The sequence below is a fragment of the Balaenoptera musculus genome, chromosome 19 (assembly GCF_009873245.2).
Source record: "Balaenoptera musculus isolate JJ_BM4_2016_0621 chromosome 19, mBalMus1.pri.v3, whole genome shotgun sequence".
NCBI lineage: Eukaryota > Metazoa > Chordata > Mammalia > Artiodactyla > Balaenopteridae > Balaenoptera > Balaenoptera musculus.
The window spans coordinates 15,116,013-15,128,763 of NC_045803.1; the positions used below are offsets into that span (position 1 = coordinate 15,116,013).

General features: G+C 45.7%; 1 protein-coding gene and 1 long non-coding RNA gene across 2 annotated transcripts; both read right to left on the reverse strand.

The window, feature by feature from the left end:
- Positions 1-536: 536 nt before the first annotated feature.
- On the reverse strand, positions 537-1,624 carry LOC118885912 (beta-1,4-galactosyltransferase 4-like). Its single transcript, XM_036835106.1, is given in 3 exon segments — positions 537-777; positions 779-1,127; positions 1,130-1,624. Coding segments are annotated over 3 exon segments (939 nt in total). The 5' UTR covers positions 1,479-1,624.
- Positions 1,625-10,893: 9,269 nt separating this feature from the next.
- LOC118885913 lies at positions 10,894-12,504 on the reverse strand. The gene is made up of 3 exons (XR_005017583.1): positions 11,997-12,504; positions 11,352-11,577; positions 10,894-10,978 (listed from the first exon to the last, which is right to left on the reverse strand). It is a non-coding gene; the product is annotated as an uncharacterized LOC118885913 (long non-coding RNA).
- Between the last annotated feature and the right edge of the window lie 247 nt (positions 12,505-12,751).

A 12,751-nucleotide genomic window follows, 5' to 3' on the forward strand; every position in this document is an offset into this window, starting at 1 on the left:
TGAGGCATCTTGATTCTTCACCTTTCTCCCCTCTTCTTCAGCCTTCTTCTCACCTGGGACCTGCCTCTTCACAGATGACCATGCAGGATAAATGAATAACAGAAATATACCTTCAACCCTTTCCTGCTTGGACAAGAACAATTCTGGTTCCTGGGACATTCAGCAATCTTATCTCCTGTGGCCTTTTTTATCCCAGAAAATATGTGTCACTTCAAACTTTACTAAATCTCCTTCAATCAGAGTTCTCAAATAGCCTTCATGGTATCTCTTGAGTGGTCCTTTTATACTTAGTCCTTCAAGTATCTACATTACAATATTTAACCCTCATGATCAAAACAACTAAGAAAGCTGTCCTGTTACAATTCTTTTACATTCCATATCACCAGGAGTTCTGCTAAGAAAATACGAAAGAGGGAGAATCCGCTCAATAATTGCCTGCAACAAGTTCTTAATGTGTGCTACTAGGGGAAGTCCCTAGGCCAAAATTATTGCAATCAAATATTCAGTTCCTCCAAATGTCACCAGAAGAACCAGGGTCATGGGCCAGACCAGAAATCCACTGTGATGTTGACATATAAAGGATTATAATCCACAGAGAATAATTTATAATCACAACTGCTCAACCCATCTGTTCTCCAGACACATGACACCTGATGTAAGAGTTTCATCCGTTCTATATTCACCTCATTGCCTTGGTCTCTCTTGTGGAAGATCACAGTATATTTACCCACTTCAGGCAGTGGCCGGGTTATTTTCATTCTAAGAAGCTCTACTCTTGAAAAATTGCTCTCGGCTTAAGGCAGTAACACCCCCAAAATATCCATTGTAACGTAACCTGCACCCAGTGCTGTTCCTGCCAACCACCAGATGCCTGGGCTGATCCTCACACTTGTAAAGGTTCAAATCGTTCTCAGGCACCAGGTCCACATCATGGAATATGAAGCAGTCCCAACTTTCATCCTTGAGAGCTTCTAGATAGCCTACGTTCAGGAGTTTGGCGTGATTAAACTTTTTACTTCCGGCCTGGTGGATGATGTAGATGCCATACGCCAGCTGCTGCCTCTGCATGAAGGGGTGAAGGTGTTCTAGCAGGTACAGCAGGTGCTTCTCTCTGTGCCAGGAAGGATGAGGATGGCGACCCGCTGCAAAGCCCTGCATTCCTCAGGATGATACTGGCCTCTGTGCACCTTGGGGTTTTCTGCCTGTACTTCTTCCAGAGTGAGATTGAGGTGTGGAGACACAGAAGGACAGTTGTCAAGGTTTGCTTTTTTCACAGAGGCTTCCTCTATCACAGTTCCTTTCTTCCCCAAAACTACGCCCTTGTTCAAACTAGCCATGAGATCCTTTGCTTCAGGAATCTCTTGAATAACACCCACAAAGTAGTTACTGGTGGCCCACCCAACCACCGTCAGGCATAAAGTAAAAAGCAACAGTAATCGGAATTTGTAGGAAAGGTGGAAAGTCACGTTGAAGCTCATGTCTTTTATTATGTGAGCAATAGGTATCTCTCGGCCTCACTGCAGGCAGGAAGCTTCAAGTTCAGCTTTTCCAATCTGATTGCAAACCTGATGACAACTGACAGTGCAACGCCTGCTTCTGCTTGGTAGTTCCGCTCCAGCAATCCCCCAGACGCAGCCTCAACGAGTACCGCCCTGACTGTATTTAGATGTGAATTTCTTTTTGTTTATCTTACTTGAAGTTTGTTGAGCTTCTTTGATTTGTAGATTTTTTTTTTCATCATAGTTGGAAAATCTTGGGCCATTATTTCTTCAAAGAATTTTTCTGCCCCTTTCTCCACTCTCCTTCAAACTAGCTGTTATACTCCTGGAAATCCTTTTATGTGTATGCTTGGTATGCTTGATTGTTGTCCAAGTCTCTGACATTGCTCCTTTGTTTTTTTTTCATTTTATGATTTTTAAAAAATATATTTTATTTATTTATTTGGCTGTGCCAGGTCTTCGTTGCAGCATGCAGGATCTAGTTCCCTGACCAGGGATCGAACCCAGGCCCCCTGCATTGGGAGTGTGGAGTCTTAACTGCTGGACCACCAGGGAAGTCCCCTATGATTATTTTTCTCAGACAGATAATCTCTAATGATTTATCATCAGGTTCACAGATCCTTCATTCTGCCAGCTCAGTCGGCTGTTGAGCTTCTCTTGGAAAATTTTCATTTCAGATATTAAACATTTCAAAGCTAGAAATTCTACCAAGTTCTTTTTTAAAAATAATTTTTATCTCTGTATTGACAGTCTCTACTTGATGAGTAATTGTCATTTGAACATATTTATAATAGCTGCTTTTCAGTCTTTTTCTGCTGAGTCCAACATCTTGGCCCCCTCACAGACAGTTTTATTGAGTTTTTTTGCTATTTATGGGTCACATTTTCCATTTCTTTGTAGTTCTCTTTTGTTGTTGTTGTTGTTGTTGTTGACACCTGGACATTTAAAATAATATATTGTAGCAAGTCTGAATTCTGATGTCCTGTTCCCCCAGGAATTGATGTTCTTGCTTTTGTTTACTGACTTAATTATTCTGTAATATGTCTCCTTTTCAGTATGGAGATGCTGCTGTCTCTGCTCAGTTTATTGTTATATTTTAAATTCTTGTTTAAAGAATTTAAGTCTGACTTCATAGAGTCACTTCTGAGTTAGCATAGCTTAGTGGTCAGCCAATGAATGGTCAGATGTGCTTAAGTACCTTGAGTAGGTGAGCCTTCCAACACTTGCCAGTTGATCTGTGCATTGTTTCATTAAAAGCCCTGGCTTTTACTTTCTGTGGGGTTTTTTTTTTTTGCCCCGTCATGCAGCTTATGGGATCTTAGTTCCCTGACCAGGGATTGAACCCGGGCCCATAGCAGAGAACATGCAAAGTAGTCCTAACCACTCTTCTCATGTCACCTCTGTGGTCAGAGATGAATAGTTGGCTAGGGTTCTCACGACTGTGCATAATCCAGCCTTCCAGACCACCAGGAATATATGAGATCATATTAAGAGCTTCTCTAGCTATCTCATTCTCTTTGATTAACTTTTGGTTAGTCTGATGGTATTGGTACCTCAGACTATCTGTGTTGCTCTCCTTCCCCAGTTGTCTGCACTGAGGTTGACATTATTTTTGCACAACACCCCTAGGCATGGGACTTTTCCACACTCCACTCCAACTCAAATGGGTCTCCTAGAGCAGCAAAGCTGGTGGTTTTCATAACTCGTGCTGCCCTGGTAAAACAGGGCTATAGGGAACTAGGGGTATCCCAAGGCTAAAACCCCACAGACTCCATTGCTCTTTCCTGGGGTTCAGTAGTTTTGCTTGAATGAATGCTTCTTGATTCACTGTATGTGTCTGCTCAATTTCCATAGTGCAAAAATGGTTGTTTTGATAATTTTATCATTCTATGATTGTTTTTTTGGGGATATTTGCCAAGCTCCTCACTACACCATTCTGGAAGTCCCACTCATGTATCATTTATTAATTTCAAACTAAGAAAAAATTATGCTTACACACATGTTTATCATGTCCTGTGTAGATCCAAACTTCCATCTGATATCCTTTTCTAGCTGTCTGGAGGACTTTATCATTTCTTACAATGCCGGAATACTGTTAATCAATTCTTTCATGTTTTATATGTCTGAGAAAATCAACTATACACAAATTTTCACTTTTTTTACAAAGATTATTTACTTTGCATAGAATGCAAGGAAATATTTTTCTTTTTAAAAAGATTTATTTATTTATTTGGCTGTGTTGGTTCTTAGTTGCAGCATGTGGGATCTTTGTTGCAGCATGCAGGATCTTTCATTGGGGCACACAGACTTCTCTCTAGTTGTGGTGTGCAGGCTCAGTAGTTGTGGCACATGGGCTCAGTAGTTGCAGCATGCGGGCTCTCTGGTTGTGGCATGCGGGCTCAGTAGTTGCTGCGTGCGGTCTTAGTTGCCCCACGGGATCTTAGTTGCCCCGCGGCATGTGGGATCTTAGCTCCCTGACCAGGGATCGAACCCGCGTCCCCTGCATTGGAAGGCGGATTTTTAACCACCTTCCCTGGACCACTAGGGAAGTCCTGGAAATTTTTTTCTTTTCAGCACTGTATAAGGATTTTGCTCAGTTGCCTTCTGGTTTCCTGTTTCCAATAAGAAATCTGATTTTATTCATGACCTATATGGGAAAAGAATCTAAAAAAGGGTGGCTATATGTATATGTATAACTGATTCACTTTTCTGTACAGCAGAAACTAACACAACATTGTAAATCAGCTATACTCCAATAAAAATTTAAAAAATAAAAATAAAAATTGAAATAACATGAAAGTTTAAAAAAATAAAATAATTGGATTATGACCACTCTTGGTCTACATTTTTTATGATTAGAGTTCACTGAGTTTGAATTTGCAGGTCTATAATTTTCATCAAATTTGGAATATTATTTATCATTCATTCTTCAAATAATTTTTCTGTCCCTTCTTCTTTCTACATTCATTTGGGAACTTTAATAACAATATTAGGCAACTTAAAGTTGTCCCACAGCTCACTGATAAATGTTCACTATGTTAATTGTTTCTTTTTGGATGACTGTACCTTCAAGTTCATTAATCTTTTCTTCTGTAATGTCTAATCAGTTGTCTAATCAGTTCCTTCAGTCCCAGTGTATCTTATATCTCAGACATTGTAGTTTTCATTTATGTATTTTGAATTCACTTTTTAAAAACATCTCCCATGACTCTCTCTCTGCTGATATTTTGCTCTACTTTTGTCAACATGTGAAATATAGTTATGACTGTTTTGATAACCTGCCTACTAATTCAAATGTCTGAGTCAGTTTTGAATATTGATTTTTCTCATTGTGTGTTTCTCATTTTCCTGCTTCTTTGCATCTCTTGTAACTTGGAAATAGTTTGATCCTTTCAAGGCTCATTTTACTCATTTTTAATTTTTTTGGTGCACAGCTTGCAGGGTCTTAGTTCCCCAACCAGGGATTGAATCTGCTTCCTCCACAGGGAAAGCATGGAGTCCTAGCCACTGATGGTCGCCAGGGAATTCCCTCATTTTACTCATTTTAAAGCTTTGTTAGGCAGAACCAGAACAGCTTTTAAAAAGCCTAGTGTTTTTGTTTGTTTTTTTAATGTCCAGGGCTAATTTTTCCTCTTTCTTAATGCAGTCCCCTTTTGAGTATTCTACCCAATGTCCTGTATTACAAGGTTTTTCCACTTTGACTGTTGGTAACATCAGCTATTCCTGGACCTATTTGAGCTGTAAGGATTATTCTCTTTACTCATTTCAAGTGGTTCTTTCCACAGCTTCATGGTGTTTTCTTCACACATGTGAACTGATCAGTACTCAGCTGAAGATTCTAGGCACTCCCTCCCAGTTGTACAGAGCTCTCGAGCTCTCGAGCTCTCCAGTTATTTCCTGCCTAGTACTGTTTCACATACCTTGGCTTCCCCAAACCACCAACTTTGTGTCTCAATTCATAAAGAACACTGGGTTCTGCCTCTGTTAACCCTGCCTGTGCTTTGGCCTGGAAACTCTCCATATATTAAGTTGGCAGACATAATAGGGCTCACCTTGGTTGTTTATGTGATAAGGAACATGGTCTTGAACAGTTGTCCAATGTTTGAAAACTGTCATTTCATGCATTTTCCCCCTATTTTTAAAGTGTTTAAGTTGAAAGGATACATCCTATCCCTGTTATTCTATCTTAGGAAGAAACAAAAATATAAAACTGTATCTTAATGTATCCCAATAATAATAATTAGTATTCACCAATAAGAACTTAGTGTTCTCTGCCATAATATCACCAAGACCTGGGCCCTGATCAAGAAATATCTGGTTGATAATCTGGTCCTAAAGCATTCAGTTTTTGTGATTACTGTATTTGCATGTCTGTGTGTCTCAGGTAAAAACATGAAAACTGCAGGAATTTTCTAAAATTGTCCAATTACAATAATTATAAGGGGAAATGGTAAGAAATAAGAATATGATTAAGTATAAATAGAGAAACAGTAGTAAGAAACAAAGTATAAATTGATACATTTTTCCGATTTACTATTTAAAAAAATATTAGAATATTTTTTGCATATTGCTTCACTTTAAAAGATTTAAGGGACTCCCCTGATGGTCCAGCAGTTAAGACTCTGTGCTCTGTGGTTAAGACTTTGGTGGCGCAGTGGTTAAGAATCCACCTGCCGATTCAGGGGACACGGTTTTAATCCCTGGTCCAGGAAGATCACACATGCCGTGGAGCAACTAAGCCCATGTGCCACAACTACCGAGCCTGCACTCTAGAACCTGTGAGCCACAACTACTGAGCCCACGGGCCGCAACTACTGAAGCCCGCGTGCCTAGAGCCTGTGCTCTGCAGCAAGAGAAGCCACTGCAATGAGAAGCCCTCACACCGCAACGAAGAGTAGCCCCTGCTCACTGCAACTGGAGAAAGCCTGCACACAGCAACGAAGACCCAACGCAGCCAAAACAAAAACAAAAAGAAACCAAAAAAACTCCTTGCTCCCAACGCAGGGGGCCCAGGTTCAATCCCTGGTCAGGGAACTAGATCGCGCATGCAGGCCACAACTAAAGATCCCACACACCGCAATGAAGATCCCGCACATGGCAATGAAGATCCCGCATGCTGCAACTAAGAACTGGCCCAGCCAAATAAATAAATATTTTTTTAAAAAAGGTTTAAGATGCATCAAATATCTGATAAATATGATTTTTAATATATGCTTTATAGTGCTTGATTAATTTTGCAAGTGATGATTAAGTACTTGGCAATATTTAATTTGTTAAAGCCATAAGGTCCTCTTTATTTATGTGAATAGAATATAGATATTCAAAACACTCCTATCTAATTGAAAGCTTTTTGATAATGGAAAACTTCTTTATCTGTAAAGCCCAGTACACATGGCTATAGAACACTTGATTATGGCTAGTACCAGTGATGAATTCAATTTTTAATTGTAGTCAATTTAAATTAATTTAAAATTTAAATAGCCACAAGTAGCTAGTGGCTATTGTACCAGACAGTGCAGAGATAGAGGAATGTTCACTGTTTAATGAAATGATAGTTATTTGACAAATTATAATGTTAAGCATGATACATTAAACAAAGTGAAAATACTGGTGGATATCTCTCACCCTGCATTAAAACCTTTCACCCATTTAAAAACCTACACTGTTGTTAAGATTGCTGGTAAGTATCCAAATGTGTCTAAGCAGCCAAATGGCATTTTATACTCTTGTAGAAAAGGCCTGAGCTCCAGCAGAGTATGGTCAAGAACACATTTTACTTGATTTTCATTGAGGGATCCATTTAGGGATGCTCATTTTATGTGGGACCCAGTGGTACTACCAAAATGTGAAGTGCTCAAAGGAATTGTGCTGGGGCAGGTAGTCAGATAATCTGTTTGGTTCAAACAGCATAGAAATTGAAATGAAGAGTACCAGATGAACTTAGAAAAGGGGTGAAATATCTAATATTAAAAACAGAAGAATAAAAATAAAAAACATGGCCATATGAGCTTTTTTTTTTAAAACAATTTCTTTGATGTGGACCATTTTTAAAGTCTTTATTGATTTGTTACAATATTTCTTCTGTTTTATGTTTTGGTTTTTTGGCCGCGAGGCATGTGGGATCTTAGCTCCCCGACCAGGGATCGAACCCGCACCACCTGCATTGAAAGTCGAAGTCTTAACCACTGGACCGACAAGAAAGTCCCACCATATGGGCTTAAAGCCAAGTTCTAACTTTCAAAGAACATATAATGTCAATAACAAAAAATTTCAAGTATCATATTCTTAATTTTGATTATTAATATATAATATCAATATCAATTTTCTGAAGAAAATATTCAAAAAAATGGAGTGGCTTATCAAAAGAATAATATGCCAAGACCAAGCACGTTATTCCAAAAATGGTTAAAAGTCAGAAAACAGTGTAAATTATATTAATATATCAAAGGAGAATAATACATGAACACAGCAAAATATGCACAATGGCATTTGAAGAAAATTAAAATTTAGTCCTAACTACTTGGAATATAACAAAGCAAATATCAATTTAATGGCAAAATATTGTACAAATTTCCATTAAACTGGGTAACAGATGAGCTTCTGGCTATGACAAGTAAACAGTAATAAGATTACAAATATTCAGTATTACCATATTTATTTTAAGTAAAGAACACGTATGTGAAAAGAAAAATTAATTTTTGTCTACAGATATAACTGAATACTTAGAAATCCTACATTCCATTAAAAATATAAATAGAGGACTTCCCTCGTAGCACAGTGGTAAAGAATCCGCCTGCCAATGCAGCGGACATGGGTTCGGCCCTGGTTAGGAAGATCCAACATGCTGCGAAGCAACTAAGACACAACTACTGAGCCTAGGCTCAGGTGAAAGACAAAGAAGGGAAATGCCCAGTATGAACTGGAAATGGAATGTCCTTCATGAAGTGAGAAACAGAACAAAGCAAGGCAATGGAAACAGGGGATGGCCAAGACTTCCCAAGAACAGAAGCACTGACCGGAGCCAAAAGGGGTTTAAGAAGGAAAAGCGAACCCAGTGCCATGGAACGCGTGTACTGCAGAGGAGGAGGAGGAGGAGAGAATCATGGAAAAGACGGAAGAGCACACACAAGCACAGAGAAGAGAAAGAGCAAGTCAGACAGGTGTGGAATCAGGATGCGGCCAGGAAGGAGGGAGGCAGAGGGTGCACCTCTGAGGCGGTGTTTGGAGATTTCAAGGCTGATAATGACCCCAAGCCGTGCTTTGGACCACAAGGAGAACCCCCAGAGGGGGTCACGATGAAGAAGTTCCTATCCAGGACCACAGGAGGAGATGTGCTGAGCCCCAACCCGTGCTCTCAGAAACTTGCAGACAGGGTGAGCAAACCCCAAACACCCAGAGAGAGCACTTTCCAACAGCAGAGGATAGCCCCACCCCCACCCCGCCATCCCATCCCGGGGTCCCTACATCCCAGCAAGAAGACTGGAAGCTAGCAAATGAAGTGCTGGTAGGCCAAAACACACAGCTCAACTGGAAGTGGATCGGTGGTGGTGAATTTTCCAGAAGGTTGTAGTCGAGTGGATCATGCCTTGCCCAAGGGACTTTCCTCTTCCGGATCATGGCGCTGTGGTCGGGTTGGGTGAGTTGAGCGCTGGGGGAAAGGGGCTCGGGTGGGGGTGGGATTTGGGGCATTCGCATCATGAGCACGACTTTTGGCATCTTTCCTACAAGTGTATCATGAGTTCCTCATAGAGATTCCTTGTGTTTTTTTTGTGTGTGGAAGGGTGCCTCTCAGGATGCAGAGGGGCTTCCTTCCACGTGCTGTTCCCAGGGCATGGCAAGTCAGGCACATTTGAAGAAAAGCCAGGAAAAGCGATAAGGAAGGAAAAAAGAATCCCACTGAGCCACACAGCCAGACAGAGCCACGGAGCCACCTTGTCACGGAGGGGGTGGTGGTGAGTGGGGGAAATGGGGACTGCAGGGAGTCCCGGGCTCCTCAGACAAGCCCATCCCTCCACGGGCACGGCAGTTGCTTGGGCCTGGGCTCGGGCTCTGGCTCTGGCTCTGGCTGCAGGCGCTGAAGCCCACGAGGGAGCAAAAGCCCCCCAGAAGCCCACAGTCAGTCCCCTGTCCAGCTCACAGGGCAGTCCCCCTTCCGGGACAGTCCCAGGCACACACGGAAGATTGACCTGAGCAAGGGATACCACCACTAGGCTCCTGATCCTGCTTGGTCAGCCTGGCCCGGCCTGGCCTTATTCCACTCTGCACTCCGCAACTATCCATTTATGTAGCCTTCCTTCTTCCTTCCCCCCTCCCTTTCTTCCTCCCTCCCTCCCTCCCATCCTCCCTTCCTCCCTTCCTTGCGTCCTTCCATCCGCTCATTTATCCTTGCTTCCATCCATGTGCTGGACGCACTGGAGGATGGGGGCCCGGGCTTCCAAAGGCACGGGGGCCGCCGGCGGCGCCTGCCCCTAGCCCGGCCAGCCGCCAGAGGGCGCGCCCGCATCACGGAGAGCCCCGCCCCCGTTTGCTGAGTAAACCCGGCAGGGCAACAAAGGGGAAACCGGGGCAACCAAGGCGATTGTCCGCGCTCGCCTGGTTGGACGGCAGGCTTCCACCAGTAGAAGGCTGGCTGTCAGAGCCCAGGGAGGGGAGAGAGGAGGACGGAGGGCAGCGAGGGATGTAGGAGGGTGCGCCAGCCCTCCGGTGCTCAGGTTCTGGACATCCTAGATCTCTGGGTCTGTGCCACCCGTCTCCGCCCAGTGGCTGCCGAAGCTGGTGGCCAGACCAAGGCACGCCGGGTACCTCTGTGGATCCAAATCTGGATCGGCATGGGTGGGAATGGTGTCAAATGGGAGGAGGGGTGGGATGTCATCTGGTGAGGCGGGGGCGAGAGGAACATCCCAGAGTCCCGGCTCGAACTGTGAACTGTGGTCGTGTCACCAGAAAATCCACTGAACCCGAAAGTGGTAGCTCCCCTAGACGTGGGCAGAGGAGGCCCATGCCCTGGTGCCACACTGGTTCGGGTGGCGGGTGAGACGGGGGGGTCCCTGCCTCTGCCTCTCCCGGTGCCTCGCAGGGATGTGATGCAAGGCCCTACTCCGCACGTTCTTCACAATTAGCCCCCCAACTTCTCCCCACCCCACCCCCCCCCACCCGAGATATTGGAGCCAAACTGAGGACTCGAGCGCAGGAGACAGCCTCTCACAGGGGTCGGAGGAACTGCTCTGGAGAAGCATGACTTTCAGCCTAGTTTTATATCTGAGGGCAGAGAACCTCTATCGTGTCAGGGGTCCATTCCTTGTCTTCTTGTTTCCAAAAGAGACAGACGAGCACATAGAGACCGCGAATCAGTATGGCCTTGGCGCCTGCCGAAGGAGCCTTCTCATCGGACGACTAGTGGCACTGGTGTCCAGGTAAGGGAGGCATTTTATTTGTATCTTGAAAAAGGACGTCTTTATTTCTGGACAATGCACGCTTTTCTGTAACGATGAAAGCACCTGTACAATGTATGTTTAAGAGGCCACAAAACAGGCTGTTGTAGTTAGCATAGAAATCATGTCAGAGCCAGCATGACTTCCCTGTACCCCAATATGGGAACACTGCTTTCATCCCATCCATCCGTCCTTCCGTGCATGCATCCATCCATCCACTGGACCACTGGAAGTCACAGGCCACAGGCCCTTCAGAGAGCACCGGACACAGCTTTCACCTGTACCTGCCAAGCGACAAAGGGCGCTCCGGATCCCTAGAGCCTAACAGACCCAACCCTTAGCAAACCTGCTCGTCATTGTGAGGTCAGCCTCCCACTCCACCCCCCCAACCCCACCCCCAGCCCGTGCCCCGCGCGCTCACGCAGTTGGAGGTCTGGCTTCAACTCCGGTGAGTGAGCTGGGTAGGGACGGGAAAGGAGAGAGAGAACAGAGGGAGATGGCGGGAAGTACGGAGGGTGCGCCAGCCTTCCTCTCCTCACGTTACTGACGTCCCGGATCTCAGAGTCTGTGTCGACATCTTCGAACCACTGCCCCCACACTGATGGCTGGAACTGGTGGCGAGACGCCAAGTGGACCCAAATCCGGATCTAGGTGGGAGGTGATGGAGTCCATTGTATGGAGAAAGGGGGGTGGTTTGGAATCTGGTGCCTGGTGAGGCGGCGAGCGGCATGAAGATCCCCATGTCCCCGCTCAAAATGACGGTCACGTCGCCGAGAAATCCACTGACCCGGAGAGAGAGCGGTACCTCCCCGAGACATGGGCAGAGGCCGCCCGTGCCCTGGCGTCACACTGGGCGGGTTCTCTGCCGCTTCCATTGCTTTGCAGGAAACTGTGGAAAACCCCTTCTTTCCGCCATTCTTCCACGCTAGGCTCGCAACCTCTCCCCGCCTCCTTCTCCCCTCCCCGCCCCTCCCCTCCCCGCCCCTCCGCTTGCCGCCCCTCGGCAGGGCTTTCCTCCACTCCACTCTGCGGGCGCCCCAACAGTCCGTCCGTATATTCCTCCAACCTTCCATCGAGCCGTGGATCCGCCCACCCTTCCTTCCGTCTATCGATCTGCTGGACCACTGGAAGACCTAGGCCCCAGGCCCTTCCTAGAGCACCGGACACGGCCCGCGCCTGCGCCCGCCAGCCAGCCAGCCAGCCAACGTCTCGCCCACCCCTCAGAGACAAGTCGCTTAGCAACCGTGCCCGAGGCGCAGCCAGGCCTCGCGGCCTGGTCGCCTGCGCATGCGCGCCTGGAGGACCGGCTTCAGCTCCACCAGCCAGAAGGACGACAGGAGGGCCGAGCGGCCACGGTGAGAGGCGGCCTTCCCGAATTGGTCGTATGGACGCCTCCCCTTAGGTCCCAGCCCAACCGAAGCTCCCTGCCTCAGCGGGGAAGTTTCTTTCCCTGTTGGATTCCCACTGCCATCAAGGAAACGCAGGCTGAGATACTAACAGCACACGCCCGAGTCGAGGGCTTGGCTCACCAATCAACTTCTCCTCCGGGGGCTCACAAGGCAGGAAGTTGAAAGGTAGGGCCCGTTCGTGAGGCGGAGGCATGGGTATTGGTTTTCTGGGAAGAGGCGGGCTTCTCCCTGGAACCGTGGTCCCATCTGCTGCTTTTCCTTCCTTCCCTGTGGTCAGGTGTTTCCCATCAGGCTAACTGGAGTCCAGTGAGCGTATAATGAGGCTCGGGTTCAGGAGAGGTCAAGAGGGTGATTTCAACCATTCCAGTCACATGTTGATTTTTCTCTTGGGTTCTCTCCTTCTGAGGTTTGG